This window comes from Lissotriton vulgaris, chromosome 2_1 (genome assembly GCF_964263255.1).
Source record: "Lissotriton vulgaris chromosome 2_1, aLisVul1.2, whole genome shotgun sequence".
NCBI lineage: Eukaryota > Metazoa > Chordata > Amphibia > Caudata > Salamandridae > Lissotriton > Lissotriton vulgaris.
Genome location: NC_141687.1, coordinates 347,171,067 through 347,187,793, shown reverse-complemented (window position 1 = coordinate 347,187,793; position 16,727 = coordinate 347,171,067). Strand labels below are relative to the sequence as shown.

At 44.0% G+C, this 16,727-nt stretch overlaps 1 protein-coding gene across 22 annotated transcripts in view; it reads right to left on the bottom strand.

Annotated features, from left to right (window-relative positions):
- Positions 1-381: 381 nt before the first annotated feature.
- The window catches only part of MYO18A (myosin XVIIIA), a 778,205-nt gene continuing 761,859 nt past the window's right edge, over positions 382-16,727 (bottom strand). For 18 of the 22 annotated variants that reach the window (XM_086955115.1, XM_086955123.1, XM_086955114.1 and 15 more), the window contains 2 exons: positions 14,860-16,273; positions 382-1,022 (listed from right to left, as the gene is read on the bottom strand). In XM_086955115.1, the coding sequence (XP_086811241.1) occupies positions 14,860-16,273 (1,414 nt within the window). In that variant the 3' untranslated portion in view covers positions 382-1,022. Of the gene's footprint in view, positions 1,023-14,855; positions 16,274-16,727 lie in introns of all 22 variants that reach the window. The other 4 variants (XM_086955128.1, XM_086955126.1, XM_086955127.1 and 1 more) reach the window with 2 other exon arrangements.

Sequence of the window (16,727 nt, the reverse complement as noted above, 5' to 3'; positions counted from 1 at the left end):
CTTAACACAAGTCTAAAAGCAATGTTCATGCAAAAATACTATTATGAATTATTTCCATCCAAATCGCTTAGTGCTGTACAGAGTAATTGGTCTTTACCATCCATCCACCCAATTGGACAACCACAGATCTGACAACTAGGCCAGCTCCCACACTAGCATCGCCTCATATAGCCATTCATTGTCAACATCCCATACTGACATTGAAAGCAGTGAACTGTTTACCATCATATCTATCGGCCAAATTGCCACTAATTTGTGAATGAAACACATGTTTAGGGTCATAAATTACGTCGAAGCTGCAGAATGAGCACATCAAATCATACATTTCTTATCCCAGGATGAGTTACGTCACCCCTACGAAAGCAGCCAGAGTGCCAATGCTCGAGTAAGAATCCTGGTTTATTATGGATTATCAAGTCAGCCCATTCGGCTACAAAAACTCATTCCCTGTAATTCTTTCAAGGTTGTCTTTTTGATGAGGAAGGGATTAGGAAGTTTTGGAGAAGATGGAATCAAGGAAGGGTGAGTTCAATCATTTTTTTCCGCCATGCAGACAGTATGTGTAGACAGCCAAGGCATTTCAAAATCTTCAGAGCAGCAGGGGACAATGTCCCCATGGAGAACGGGGGGAGCTGTGCTCAGAATCTGCCATGTCCTCTTACAGAGCGGTGGGGGATGCAGCAAGAGTCCAGCCGTGTCCCGCCCCCTTATACCAATACCACTGTTTCTCCTTTCTGGACTGATTGATACAGTTTCTTGGATGGTTTCGCAGATGAAACGTGCCACTCACTGGCCATGAGGACCATGTGCCTTCATTCCACCGGGCACCTTTGGCGGGGGACGAGGAAAAGAGAGATGCTGTGTGGCCGTGCTACGCAGTGGTATCAGAGGCTTTGGTCTCAGAGTCGCTGTCGCTTAAGTTATAACTTCTTGTTGAGTATTTGGACCTGTAGGTGCTATCAAACATGTCCCGCTCCTCATCTGATTTGTCGTAGGTATACAGTTTCCTGGAGGGTGGAGGGCTGCAGGAAAAATAACAAACAAGAAGGTTAGTCTACCTTATGAAACAAAAGAATCCAGGTACCTTGGTTGAGAATTGAAGACTGAATAACATATTGAAGGTGCTGCTCTCACCTGGGGCAGAAATGCCTAGGTGAATTGAGGGCAACATGGTACCAGAGATTATTCAGTTTCCATTTACTCATCGTTCAACAAACTATTTTATCACAGCATTAATTGAAATCACTGTTATTAAGGTACTTTTCTTAACATAGTGCTGTTCAGGAAAGAAATTAGTTCAGTGCTAGACAATCCATGCAGCTATCACCAGTGGAACTGCAACCTTTAGAATACGCAAACTTGAAATGCAAAGTAGCTTTTGTTACGGAAAGAAATGAGTTCAATGCTAGACAATCCATGCAGCTATCAGCAGTGGAACTGCAACCTTAAAAATACCTAAACTTGAAATGCAAAGCGGCTATTAATCAGGGGACTCTAGAACCACGTGGAGGGAAATTCTGTCGACCAAGGTGAAGGGGATCCAAGCTTGGATCAGAGGAAGCCCATATGCATCACCATTTCAACTTACAATTGCAGTATGGCTGTCACCACACGTGTCTACTATGCTGTCAAAACCATGCCTATACGTGTCATCGACATCCCCACCTTAACCAATGCAGTGTAGGGGTGCCCAGAGAGCTCTGGTTGTGAACCTCAATGCCGTCGAGAACCTCCACTCCTGGGGCGCACACACTGCGGTAGTGATATAGTTCAATTGTTGCCTCAAGTGTACCCCCATATTTAGTATGGGGTATTCACAAAGGTCTCTGTCCTGAGCTCAAGCACTCCTTGCCATTTCAGTGTTTGATACTTTTAGTTTTAATGTGGGAAGAGATCATTGTGGTCTCGTCATTTCTCATCCCAAATACCTACCGTTAGCATCCCAAGATGGATGTATATCCTAAACTGATGCCAAAGCCCATGATACAAACACATTATACTGTTTTTCCGTGACTCCTACCGTCCCTTTTCAGCTTCCTAGTTTCATCGGTTCCTGCTAACATTCGGTCAGTGGTAGCGCATCCGTCTGTCTCCACTCCCAGGCTCCGGCCTGTCTCTACTCCCAGGCTCCCGCCTGTTTCACCTCCCAGGCACGTGCTCGCGATCCAAAATGCCCAGCATGACCAGAGATGCCTAAGTACAAATAAACTCTGCTGGAACCCATCAGCTGCCAGCGAGCGGGGCATCTGCCTTTCAGTGCTTTATCTCTGTGGTCTTTGTTGCTGCTTCTGAAGCTCACCGCGGAATAAGAAGGCTGCCAGGCGTCTGCGCGCTCCCTGCCGAGGCGCGCATCTGGACCATACCAGCGTGCCCAAGGCCTGTACGCTTCCACAGAGGGGCAGATCAAGGGAGTAGCCACACCACCCTCCACTTCCTACACTGGGTGGAGTCTGGCTCGAGGAGGAATAAAGTTTTTAAAAGGAGTAAATAAACTATTCATAGTGCACTGCGCGGTGTTTAGGCCTTTATACCAGAAGTACATCTGTGCTGTGAAGTATTATGCAGAAATTCAGCTGAGGTGGGATTTTAATGATGATGAAGAAATGCTATTTGTGAAGTATATTAAACACCCACAGGCGTCTTAGCAACTTGCAAGGCTACTGCAGAGAAGCGCTGCACAGATAATATCACTGAAGAGGCTGAAGGCTGGAAATGAGAGGCCTTAAAAGAGACCACCTTAGTCAGTAAAGGGGATCTGCTCTCTTTGCTTGGCACAACTTTCTTTTCACACACAGAGCAGTCAGCACATGCAAGAATTGGTTAAGCATCATGTACATATCATATTCTTGCCTGAAACTAGAAGCTGTTGTTTAAACCACATCTGGTCAATCACAGTTTGACAACTCACCATTCATGTGGGCGTTCAATATGTAGGCCTCATGGACTTTAGAAGGCGACACCAAGCACAATGCAGAGCTCTCTCTTGACATCCCTCTGGAGTCTGACCGCTAACTAATGGAAAGTAGCTCCCCTTTTAATACAAAGCCCGATGGATGTCGCTTAACGCAAAATGATGGGGTCCCCTGAAAAATGTGATGAGGGGCCCCTGAGTCTCCTATATCACATTGATACTCACTGACCTTGGGCTGAATGGGGTCCCCATGAAGGGTTGCAAGGTACCCTGTACTGCAGGGACCTGTGTTGCGCCCCTGGGTACAACCTCCTGAGTAAGAGGGACATCTTATGACTGACAGCAGCCCTCGGGGTCAATCAATCTACCTCTGCTATAGACCAGCTCCTCTCGCTCATACTGCATCAACCCAAGCCCTGACCCAATCAAGCAGCACCTTTTCAGCAACAATCAGGAAACTCAGACACAACGTGTACCTTTTAGTTTCCCGAGTAATTATTGTGGATAAAAATAATAATAACGTGTCTATGTGCTGAAACAAGTCCTATGAGCATCCAGCAACATCTCGGAAGACCTTCCCTTAGCTTAGACGCACTAAAAAAGAAGAAAAAAAGATCCGTGGAGTAGCAAAGTCGGTAGTGACCTTAATGAAAACAAGAACAATGCCAGCACCTTCTGGATGGATAGTAAATGATTATCAAAATTAGGGTACACTGGGCCATCAGACACCCGGGTCCTGGTAACATTGGAAATGTTGCACTAATGGTAGATACACCCCTGAAAACGTCGTTTGCATTCAGAGATTTTTCAATCTCCACCAGTAATAAAAAGTCAACCAGTGTAATTTAGATAGAAAAAAAGGATTTGATATCGATAAACCTAGAAAAATTACTAGACTCGTCTGCAGGAATTTCTAAACTCGAGTGCCCACCATGGCGATGGAATCAGACGTCTTAGAGCAAACATAATCACAACTCAAAATATAACAGATGTAACTATAACATTTATTTTATTGACGCTAGTGGGTGACGGGCGAAACCAGCCTCGATATATGTAGCAGTTGCATTAACCCAATGAGCTGTCCTACCATCTACCCTGCGTAAGATGCAACTCTCACCACAATCGTTTAGGCTTCTAACCAAGACAGTTAGTAGGACTATTTGTGCTTAATTGCAATGCCTTGCTTTACCCACCCACCCCGGAAGTCCACATCACTCGCTGCAGAAGCAAGCCCCTCACAGAGACCGACGGGTGGAGGCGGAAGGGCTCAGACCTCACTCTCGCCATCAGTGCGGGGCAAGGCCGCGCCATGGCAGCGTTGATACTGCCGGAAAGGTGACACACAAAGACAACACTGCGTACTACCACAGATACCCAGTTTGTACATTTATTATAGCTCTTAAATCTGGCTGTTCGAGCAGTAGCGGACCCCCCTTCCCTAGCGCCTTGAGACCCTCTGGGTGAGTAGTGCGCTATATAAATGCTTGATTGATTGATTGATTGATTGGGAGGGGGAGGGGGGAGTGGCATCGGTGGAGTGCCAGTGGTGCTGGTACATTTAGACTGGGGGTTCTGGCCAGTAATGCCTCCTCCCTCATGGAATAGGGGATATGCATGTTTTAAGACACAAAAAATGCTGCCAGAAGGAAACGTTCGATTGCGCCTTCATTGTTCATACGCCATCTAAACTCTTTTGAGTTTTGTGGGGGAGCTGCAGCACTTTCCGCACCCCTACTTCAGCACCACTGTAGCTGGCTAAACAGGAGGTCCTAATGCCAAGCCCCTATACAAGAAGCGTGTCCAGGCACACCTGGCCTGCAGCATCCGAGCAGCCAAGGAAGGGGAAAGGATCGATCGGTTTGTCTGGTTAGTTTCGTTCATTAACATGCAGGAGTCCGTCTGCAGCTCGCGCCTCAATGCGAGCCTCCCCCGCTGGCCCTACCGGCGTCTCGTTTTCACAAGCTGTCACTTCTGTTTATATGCGGGCCCACCGCGTCTCTTGCTTCTGTGCTTGGAGCGGGGGGCGCAGGCTCACCTCGCAGTCCATCTCTCACAGGTGTTGAGGCACAAAGGGCTGCTGTTACCGGGTGTGAAGCTTGGATGCACGCGCTTTGTTCCTGCAGTGAAAGGCGTGGACCTTGGGCTTTTCTCCAGATGTGATCCAGGCCCGGCACTAACTGGGGGGCCGGGTGGCACAAAAGTGACCTTTGGCCCGCCCAGTCACAGAAGAAGAGGCCACCTAATATTTGCTTCCTACATCATAATATCGGAAAGTTGTACAGCTTTTTCACGATCTTTAAAAATGAAATTGGGCGGTGTGGTTTAGGGGTAGAGGTGGGCGAGCTAACAAATTTACAGGGAGAGCCCCAGAGCTGAGTTAAGGCTCTGTCTTGGCTCTTAGAGCCCATTCAAGAGCCAAGCCCTGAAAATGTTTGCTATGTCGAACATGCCTCACCCATCAAAAGGTCCCTTGGTGGCATGCTTCATCATCATGTTTTTCCCACCCCTCTGCGGGACGGGGCGTGCTACGACCGAAGATGACGTGGGAGCACTTATTCGTGAAGTGATATTATGTGTGATGTGAGAGTGGAAGGGTCTGAGTGGATATAGTGGGATTAAACATTACCTGGCTGTGTGGAAACTACATTCTAATACTCCTTATAGCTAATATTATTAAAAGCGGGGAGTGGAGGTTTGTATGCTGCGATGAGCTTCTACCGCCCTAGTCTACATGTTTCCAAGCCATCCCTGACTTCTCTTCAGGACCAAAAAGTGATCCCTGTACCATTCTATGTTAGAAAACAACCTTGTGGTTTTGCCTGCTCAATTTAGCAGATTATAGTGCATATAGAAAAGCATGCACTGATACAATACCCAATTGGTATGATCATACAAGTTTTAGTTACTAATGTTACCAAACTATAGCCCCATGAGCTTCACCGGATACACGGAAAGGCATTGCTAGGGTGATAGAGCAGCTTTGATAACTGTGTGACTACAAGCGCTCCACCCCTCCCGTACAAAAGCTCATGGGGCAGTGGAGACTAAAGGTAAGACTGATGACAGTGTCACAAAAGACAAAACAAGTGCCCCAAAGAAATGTCCTTAAATGGGGGTGGCCATGCAAAAATATGGAAAAGACAAGTTACTACTACATATTGAGTTGCAAGTTAAAGAGGGATCCAAAGAAGAAGCATGGGAATTACTGTGTAGACCGAGAGTACCCACCAACATTGACATACGCTTTTCTCATATATGCCAGTGTACATTGCAAAAAGTTTCCAGAACGATCAGTATCCTTTTTTAAATACATTGATACCATCAGAAACGCACAGAGAGACTTTGCGAGAATTGTCAGCTTTCATTATGAAGAAGAGTTTCAGGCCAGATTATGGGCAAAACCAGACAAACAATGGAGGGAAGTGAGCAACAAATTCTGGCTGCAATGGATGTCTCCTATGCACTCTTAAACAGCGCTGCATGTAGCCAGTGGGTTACCAGTACCATACCACCCCTTTCTGGTACATCCTACCCTACCCTGGTGTGTGTGTGTGTTCGAGGGGGATTCTTGGGGGAAGAGGCCAAGATTTTACCGGGAGCCTACTAGGAATTTAACAGGGGCTATTGTGAAAAATATCCATGAAGATATAAACATTAGTGTGCAAAATGTAGGGGAAATGTGGTGTTGCAATGTTTCAGGGAACAAGTGGATGAATGTTGGGCAACTTGATCAAGCCAGAGAGCAAGGTGGACAGTGGCAACCTGGAAACAAGGGCTTCTATGCTAATTAATATCAAAACACTAGCTTTATGGCTGGATTTTTATCCTAGCAGAAACGATGAACTAAGTTTGAAATGGGGTTTCACAGAAAGCTTAAGATTGAGGTACCAAGGGCCACATCAGAGACATTTTGCAGACAATGTCAGCCAAAGAAATGCCACAAATAGTAAAACAAAAAAGTCACAGAAAGGAGGATGGCGGGTCTTTTGATTATTGGTCGCTGCAGGATCTTATGGTCTTCCCAGTAGGTGTGGTTCCCAAGAAGGCAGTGGGTGAATTTTGCATGTTGTATCATTTGTCATGGCCTGAAGGCTCCTCTGCAAATGATTTAATTGCCAAAAAAGATACTACAGTACAGTTTGCATCAGTACATGTAAGCAATAGTTATGGTGAGACAATGTGGTCAAGGATTGGAGTTAGAAAAATGTGATATAAATCAGCCTTTCAGTTGCTCCCGGTACAGCCACAAGATTTCGCTCTATTGGGTTATAGTTTAATGGAAAACTTTATGTGGCTACTGTGTTACCAATGGTTTTTCCTATATCGTGTAAGTTCTTTGAATTTTTCAGTACTTTTTTTAAATGATATTTCACGGAGAAGTCTGGCCATGCATTGATGACTCATTATCTAGATGATTTTATATATATAGGTGCCAAAGAGACAGGAGAGTGCTGTAGGCCATTGAAGATGTTGCAGGCAGTAGCAAAGGATCTAGGAGTACCGCTTGCCCCAGAGAAAACAGAGGGATCTAGTAGCCCAAGCTGGACACAATTGTGATGGAAGACAGATTACCCCAAAGTAAGACTGAAAAAGTGATTGGATTACTGAAAGAGGATTTAACGAGTCCAAAATTGCAGTTGAGACAAGTGCAATGTCTGCTCAATCATCTTAATTTTGCATGCTCGTTGGTGAGCGCAACAAGAGCCTTTGTAGGCTAGGTTTTGCAATGTCTGGTGAGAAAGTAGTTCACCCACATAGTGAGATTATCAGCTGCTGTGCGGGCTGATGTTGAAGTGTGGTTGATGTTTTTAAAATGTAATGGAGTTACTATGTGGTCTCTTGATTTGGACTTAACATGGATGGTTCAAATTTACTAGGACGCAGCAGGTTTAGATAGGTTTGGTTTGTTTGGTGAAGGAGGGTAGCACTCTGAATGGTGGCCATGCATTAACGGCCAAACATGCAGACCCCCGCAGGAGATGGCGGTTAGTGGCAGGAACAAAAAAATCAGAGATGCCACAGTCAACTCGTCTGCTTATGGTGAAAGCAGTGCAAGTCAGAGATTACTTCTTGAGCCCACCCACCCCTGGAAAATGAGTTAAGCAATGGTCGCCTCTGGTATTGTCTGTACAAGCAGAAGCCAAACTACTATTATGATCAATAATGAAGAATGCAAGGACAACAAATAAGGAATAGTGAACCATACCAGAATGAACAGGCTATTAGTGGTTCAGTGACAGAGGTGCATACCTGGCAAGTGCTTGCTGCTACAGACATCAGACACACTCAGCAAAAATGGAGTAACTGCCAGACGAGCGCTGTGATGGATGGGGCCACGAGAGCGTGTGATACATCAATTGCCTATGCTGCTAATGACTGGAGTGCAGAAAAGGGAGTGTGTTTAAGGAAAGGGGCTTTTGTAAGCTGATTTTAGCATCGATGTGTGGATTAAGCCCCCTAAAAACTAATATAACGGGCAACAAGGAGAGTGATGGTGTAGACCAAGAGGAAGTGTCAATCGATCAGCAAAGGCCGCAATTACTCAGTAGCCCTTTGCTATGAATGGAAAAAAACTTTATGGCAAAAAGACTGACCAGCAAGGCGGTCAAAAGCAGTACCAGAATCTTACTGAACCTAAAGAACTGGTGGAGAACTCTCATGACGATGCCTTTCAGTTATGCACTGGTAAATCCAGACAGAGAAGTGAAGCAATATTGGTTAGGAAGTCCAGTCATGATATGCATGATATGGATTATGCCTATGTGACAGCACATCAGACTACAGAGGACAAAGGTAACCCGCAGGGAGGGTGGTGGAAGCACTTACACCATTTGGTGTTCAGGAAGAGGATGATCATAATTTGCTCAAGAACATTACGCAACTGATTCAGACTTTTAGAAGTTAATTTAATGTTCATTACATTGACCTAAAAATAGCACATCCCTAAACTCAGCATTCAATTAAGAGCCTAATGAGCTCTATTAGGACTATATCTCATAGGATCTGAAACAGAGTACAATGGAGACTGCAGAAAAACCGAGTTCTTCATTTGGTTAACAAACATACAGATCTCATTATGGAAGGGCAAACTAAGACAGAAGATATTGAGAATCGCCAACGCTGAAACAATCTCTGCCTACTTGGTGTCAATGAAAGACTTGAAGAGGGTTGATAAAGGACTTTTATTTTGGATTTGTTTCAGAAACAATTTCTGGATTTGGTGAAGTGGGACATGGATTCAAGAATCCAGGGAGGGCAAAGCCACCCGTTTTGCCAAAATGAGATTAACGCCCAAGATCAGTATTGGGCTACAAAATTTAATTTTCTCCTAAAACAGATAGGCCCGCCCATCTTTGCCAGTATCAATTCAGAGTATTGCTTCCTTTGTATGCTCTGATTTACGCTGAGAGTGGAAAAGTAGAGACAAATGAGACTACTTATTCCAGCCTTTCAGGAGGTTAACAGGAACCAGTCTGTTTGAAGATAATCTCACACGATCTGACAACTGATACATGTAATATTGTCATGGTTTTAAGAAGATTAGATTAAAAGAAGGTAGCAATCAGGTTTCTGGGCTTAGTGATGTAGAGTACTCTATGAATGGATGGGTTAACTCCATGTCATCTACACCTCATTAAACTGTCAAATCTTGATGAGTAATGTTGACGTCCTTTGAAGCATTTGTGACTGAATGGATCAGATTATTTGCTATGCTATACTAGATTAGCCTCACTGCAGTAAACTATTTTCTTTTCTTACTTTTCTCTTCAGGAACAAGTGGGGGTGCTACTGACTACGTAACTATGTTTCTATGCTGTCATAGGGAGGGAGCAAGCAGGGGATAGGGAGCAGAAAGTGTGTGGAGGGATAGGGGTTGAATTGGCACAGGCAAGGTGTGTTTGCAACACGGATAGGGAAAGGAGAGGGAAGAGTGCTATGCTGAATTTCAGGGTCAAGCTGATAATCAGTCAAAGACAAGAGTACTTTGAAAATGTACTACTAACAAGCTGCTTATGGTGAAGTTGTGTAACAAATGATGTTTGGTGTGTCCTGATGGCAAGATCATGTTTCTGTGAATTGGTGGGCTAAAAGTGTCGACCTTCAGTATTATTAGATGGAATCTGTGTGGCTTGAATAACCCTAAACAGAGACAAATGATCAAAGAAGCGCTAACCATGGCTAAGATGAACATTATTTGTTTACTTGAAACCCATATAGTCTATAAACAACTCACACTTCTGAAGCAGTTAGGGTACAAGTTAATTGTATGCACTAAATAACATATGCATATAAGCGATGTTGCAATAATGATCCACAAACATTTTCAGCAGTTAAAATCGCAGCAGATAAAAATAGATGATGGGCACTGGTTCAACTTCTAATTGGGGAGGTGCTCGTGGGAATTTGTGCTATAAGTGACTTTATGGCCTTAGAGTTAACCAATCGGGAGGGATTTAAAATAGTCAGAGGAGATTCTGTTTGTTTGCTTATAAAATCAATTCCTAGAATAAAAATATCACACCTAGAATGTTGAAGGTCTGTGCTGCTTTACTTAAATGGATTCCGGTGTGTGGAATAATATATTTATGGGGAGCTTTAAAGGGACTGAAGATTGGTTACACTCATACCACCGTGCTTAGGCAATATTCACGGATAAACATGGTGCTTATATTGAATAACTGGTCAGCTGGATTTCAAATGGAGAAGGACCTTCAATCAATGTTTAGTTACGGATGAAAGTTTTCGGAATCATGTGAAAATATATAGATTAATTTTTTTGTGACTACGGGGATAGTTAACATGGAAACCTACTTAGGGGTTACTTTATGTGTAGATATTGAGCAGATTATATCACCTAATTATGAAATTGACCTGTGGCAAAGTACCATAAATATGAGACATCGGCATCGACTGCCTATTAGTTTGGTAGTATGATGCAATCCGATTCAAATTAATATTCTTTCAAAATTGTTATATTTGTTTTGATCAATTCCTCTCCCTAATGTTTTTTCCATTGAATCACCATTAATACTTTTATTTGGAAATACTGTAAGCCAAGACTGGCTTTCTGCGAGCCGTAGAATGACATGGTCAGTGCACAGACCTCTGGGCCAGGGGTGGAAGAAGGAGAAGGTAGCTCTTCGCTACTGTGGGATGTCTGCAAGGTAAAGTGGCGTCACAAGAAAAAGACAAAAAAGTGAGGGCTCAAAAAAATGTCAGTCTGATAGGAATGGTGATATGCTTCCTTGAGACTGAGGAAAAAGAAGCCCAGAAGAGCTCATGGAGGGAATATCACAGACAGTATCAAACACAGGGGAGTGGAACTGCACCCCTTCCGCTGCTAGTATTTCCACAAAAAAAGGTTATCAACAGTAAGTGAAACTTTAAGTTTAGGTATCAGATGCAGGAAAGAAAAGAAAAAAGTATGTTACAATATCAGTGCCAGCAGATACAGCTTAACAAACCAGGATTGGCCAAGCCAATAGGTCTGGCAATGGTTGTCAGTCTTTTGGTTTTGTTGATGCCTGATTTGTTTTGTAATTTGTTTGTAAAACTGTATTGGTGGAGGAGCTTCTGGACTCTCATCAATATATATAAAATAATTAAAAGCAAACTACTTGGTTTTGTCTAAAAAAAAGTCTACATTATTGTAATACCTACAGTGAAAGGGACTTAATTTGAGTGAGGACATGCTCCTTGTGACAATGTACAAAGCTGCTCTCACAGTGTTGTTAACCCATGGGTGCAGTGGGCTGCCCCACTTTGTATGCTGTAGCGGAAGGAAGAAAAAAGTGAATGACACAAGAACAAATTTAATACAGTGAAATAGGGGCAAACAAATGCTAATGACGCTTCAGTCAGCAACCTTTTGAACTACAAGTGACTACAGAAAGTCTACACTCCCTTATTTATTCCAACGGTCCATGACAAGGTCCAAGACAAAGGCAGTGTAGGGAATAATTATATTTTCTGACAAAAAAAACCAAAAAACAGTCAGCAACATATCCCAGGAGAGTGTGCCTGTTACTTTCTGGAACAAGCGTAACCTGCCTGGGTGGCACGGTGCCCGACTATACTTTCAATGTGAGGTTTCTTGAGTTATGATTTTGTGTTGTCATCCTACATTACCCTCTTGCCACTCACTGTACCACAGAGGCCGGATTGGGCAGTTTGAGAATAATTTAACATGCATACTTGACCGGATTTTATTATTTAAAAAATGGTAGTACATTCAAAGTTGCCACTGGCCTCTTTGCAGCCCACCTGTCTGTCCCTTTCTTGCATTATCATCTACTTTGAAGGAACGGCCTGCAAAGGCAAGGTTTCGGTGGTGCCACGCAGCCTGGTGTTGCAAGGGGTATGAAGACCTTTACATTTTAGTTATCTCTTGATCATTATATCCAGTAAATTCTATTACCCCGTGGTGGGGTATTTACTTTGTGTGGTAAATATCACCTTTTCGTGCGTTCAACCAGAAAAGGAGACATAACATGTAGAATGTCTTTTTAAAACACCGAATTGCATGTTTTAGCTTTTTTCTTAGCCTTTTACTCATATTAATTTTAGCTGAATGTATCATAAAAAAACTGTGAGGAAGTGATATTAATCACCTTAATCATAATTTAAATCCGCAAACTTTCCTTTTCCCAGGGATTAGAAATGAATCTTGAACTTGTAAATAGGGTTTCTTAGAGCTAATACGTGGCTGGATTCTGGGGTCATAACTCATGAGGTTAAATACAGGGAACCCTTTTAAAGAAATGCACAGTGGGGCTTGTGCAATAAATAGCTTCAAACTTTGTACTGTCAATTAGACAATTATTAATCACTGTTGTCTGGAATATTATCATTCTATTAGCTGGGCCACCTAGCAATCTAACTCCTAGATTTGTCCCCATTATTGCCTCTCACACTTTGCTCTCTTGTCACTAGCCTCCAACAGCCCAATCACATTTCTATCCTTTCTCATTTCTAGCCCATAAAGACTGGAACACTTTGGCTCTCCCTTTTACTTTTCCCTACACCTAAAACAAATCCCACGCCTTCTCCGATTGACTTGTCTTCTTTCGTCACTGATGTTCTTTGATTTAAAATGCATGCAGCCCTTACAAAGGTGATATTTAAAAAAACAATCACATGAAATGAAAACCATTGAACATCTTCCTAACTGCACCTCAAATTAAAATAGGTAAGTCGCACACCTTTATAATTATACTACCTTCCTCTCAACCTTTCTATGTAGCTAGCAAATGATTTTGTGTCGGGCTTCAACAAAACCGTGCCCACTTGTATTTTCTTTCAGCTATCATTCTTAGGATGCCCTTCTACAGAAATCCCCACAGACTAGAAGTCTTCGTACCATTTTCTCTTTTTTACCACTCCCTCATAGTTGGTCTACTTAAAAAACACTCATGCCCCAGCTATCTGAAGCAGTGGTATAGCGGAGGTGCCACAGGCTCTAGTGGAAGCAAGAAAAACGGTTTCCAATCCTGTACCAAGTTATAAAGGTCAAAGACAAATGGGGGAGCAGTGGGCCCTGCAATCCCCTGGACCCTAGATCATCTCTCAGTCTCTCAGAACTAATCACTTCAAATTCTAAACAAATCAATCCATTTTCTTTGTGATTAGTAAGAGACCTAAAGGGTTACTGTGGCTAAAGAGTCAAGGATCTCCTCACTTGTAGTCATCATTCCACAACTAGTGGAGCTGGAGTCCCGCTGGCAGCGCTAAACACTGGAGTACGTGTGCATTTCGTTTTTGAACATCTATGGCAGGTGACTTGGCTACTTCTAAAATCAGTTTCCCTCTTGAAAATAATGTAATACATCATCAGAGTCCAGGTCCTCTGCTTCAAGCAAGGAGGGCATGTGGCCACATTTGATAATATCCTTGCGAGTTCCACATGCATTTCTATGAGGGCCATTGACTAATGTTTCATCAACATACAGCAGCAAGGTTAGTATTCTGGGAAATATTAACACTGGTCCTGCTCTATGGCTATAACTAAAATTTAAACGTTTAAGACATTTGCAGTTGCCAGAACATAAAATATTAATACATTTCAATGCAGGAGTGCTCTGCTTGAAAGCGCTGTAGAACCTTCCCCTGATACGCGGATCACTTACAAACTGTTCATTTTTAGAGTAGCATACACAAAAGTACAATTTCTGAGCAAATCTGCAATCTCCCCTAAGGTTACAAATTCTTCTTTTACACGGATGTGCAGAGGCCTTCAGATCCACAAAATATAGTATCCAACTTTCTTCCTTCCTACCCCATTTCTTGTCCCAAACACAGTGTGCCTGCCCCTGCATGCTTCTGTTTCCTGGCTCTTTGATCTGATCTGGCCTGCCTGCTCATATGCTGTCTCACAAACATTACCAGGGATGCAATCTGCCAGGCCTTTCAAAGCAATTCAACAAACAAACATTTCCTGGGGAAATCAAGCTACCCGAAATCCGAAGAGGCACTTGCGCTGCACTGTAGGTGCTGAGGAAGTGCATGGGGGCGTTTGAGACCTCTGAGGCCAACCAGGATTCAGGCCGGTGAAAGCCATGTTGAATGATGTCCAGTGAAATTCTGCTAGGATGGCATGTATCAAAATATGGAGGTTGCTCCATGGCCCACTTTACAACTACAGTATGTTCTCAAAGAGGAGCACCCCAGGGCAAAGTTTACATGCTTTTTTTAAAAAATGTATACATGCCTTAGATAATGATCAGAAGTTACAAACAATGACCACTACAAGAGCACAGCCTGTTCAGCAGCACAGACTGGACAGCATATTTCTCAAATATCAGATAGTTTTAGAGGGCATGCTGGATGAGTCAAACTGAATAAGTAAACCTCGTTAGGGACTGCTCACCGCAGAAGAGTAGTAAATTTGTTAGTAAAAAGCACACTGTGTAGTCTCATGCTCCCAACCACAAACTAAAACACCTACTAACTTAATCACTCTCAGGCCTGTACAGGTACTTCATCATTAGGCTATCCATCTGCTTTTTCCTCTTCTTCTCTTCCTTCTTGCCACGCTTGCTCTCCTGCTCAGGGCTCTTCCTGTCCTGGGTGCCTTCCCCGTCAGATGAGGGATCCCTTTTCTTGGGGCCTTTCTTCACACTTCCACCACTGCGGTAGGAGACAGTTGAGCTCGAGGAGGATTCTGAATTAGAGGACGATTCAGAGGACTCTGAGTCCGTCTCCTTCTTTTTGGATTTCTTTTTAGACTTTTTTGCATGCTTCTTAGAGCTTTTCTTTTTGCGGTCTTCCTGTGAGGACTCTGATGACTCTGAGCTCTTCCTTCTGCTTCGGCTTCGTCGACTGCGTGGTCTGGAGACTTCCATAGCTGAAGCAGACCGTCGAAGACCAGAGGAATGCTCTACTGTCTCCACCTTTGAGCTCTTTAAGCTCCTAACACTTTTCTTGTCATCCTCCTCAGAGTCATGCTCTAGGCTTGACCTCTTAAACTTGATGGGCTTATAGTTCAAGACTTCGTTGATTGCAGCTTCCAGATCAGGGTCTAAGTAGTTGCGATGACCGACAGGTCTGATATCGGAGCCCTCTGGCTGGGTTTCATCAGAAGCTGCGGTCCTGGGTCTCGGAGGGACTGAAAAGCTACGGCCAACTGAATGCTGACTATACATTGATCGACTGTCACTAGGGGCGATGCTGGAGGCATCATCAAAGTCATTAAGTTGGCTTCTTGACAAGGACAGTCTGGAATCTGAGCGATTGCTTGTTGTGGGACTAACCTTGCCATAGTCAGATCTACGACTGAGAGAGGGGCTGATGGCACTGGAAAGTCCCCCCAAAGGATCATCATGCCTTGATGTGCTACGTCTTAGGCTAGGTGGACTGGACATGGCAAAGCTCAATGATGACCTTAAATCATCGTCGGCATCCAGCCCCCGTCGCAGGGAGGTCCGGCTCGTGGAAGCAGACACAGTTGAAACCTTGTCAAAGTCAGGGCTTGTGACTGACCACCTCTTGTCTAAGCCCTTCCTGGCCCTGCTGGAGGCCTCTGAGAAGGCCTGGGAGATCATTGATCCCCGGTCATCCAAGTCTTCACTGCCTTGTGATTTCTTCCATGAGCTCACAGAGTAGGTCTCATCCAGAGCATTCGCCACAGAGTTCCTTTGGGACTTCCGGAAAGATCGATCTGGAGAGGTGGCCCTCTCCTTCAGGGTGGAGAACAGGGAATCCTCGTCCCCTTTTCCCCCAATGGAATCCTTCATGTTAGCCCGCTTCCTGTAGCTGAGAGAGCTCATCACAGAGATGGGCCTCTCCTCTGGCTCCTTGTAGTCTTTCCCCTCTTTGCCTTCTTTCCCCTCCTTCCCCTCCTTTACATCAGAGTTTGCAGCAAATCTGGAAATGGAGGATAAAGGCATTGATACAAAGGACACGTAGACACAGAGATGAAAACAGGAGAGAGAAAAAGAAAGACAGACATTAGTTTGTAGGGAAAGAAACTTCATAGGAACTATCAGGCATGTGAAACACAGGCTCTGCTTTCGTTTAGAGTAGTTTAAATTATCACCATGTTGGTCACCCAGTTGGCGTGGAAGACCACCAACAAAGTGGAAGGCTGCACAGTCAAGGGCATATGAGTGAAACATGAATCGTCTGAGGACCAGGGGAAATATAGAGAACAGGCCTTTGAATGCAGAGCTAACTTAGGTATTATAACATCTGACAAAAGGTTATCAAGCCTACAGCGAGAGCCACATCATTTTTTGGGCAGTGATAAGGCTCTGTGACCACATTGTGTCAACAGGGTGGCCTACAGTTGCCCCTGAAAGGAGGGGTGCTGGGGATGAAC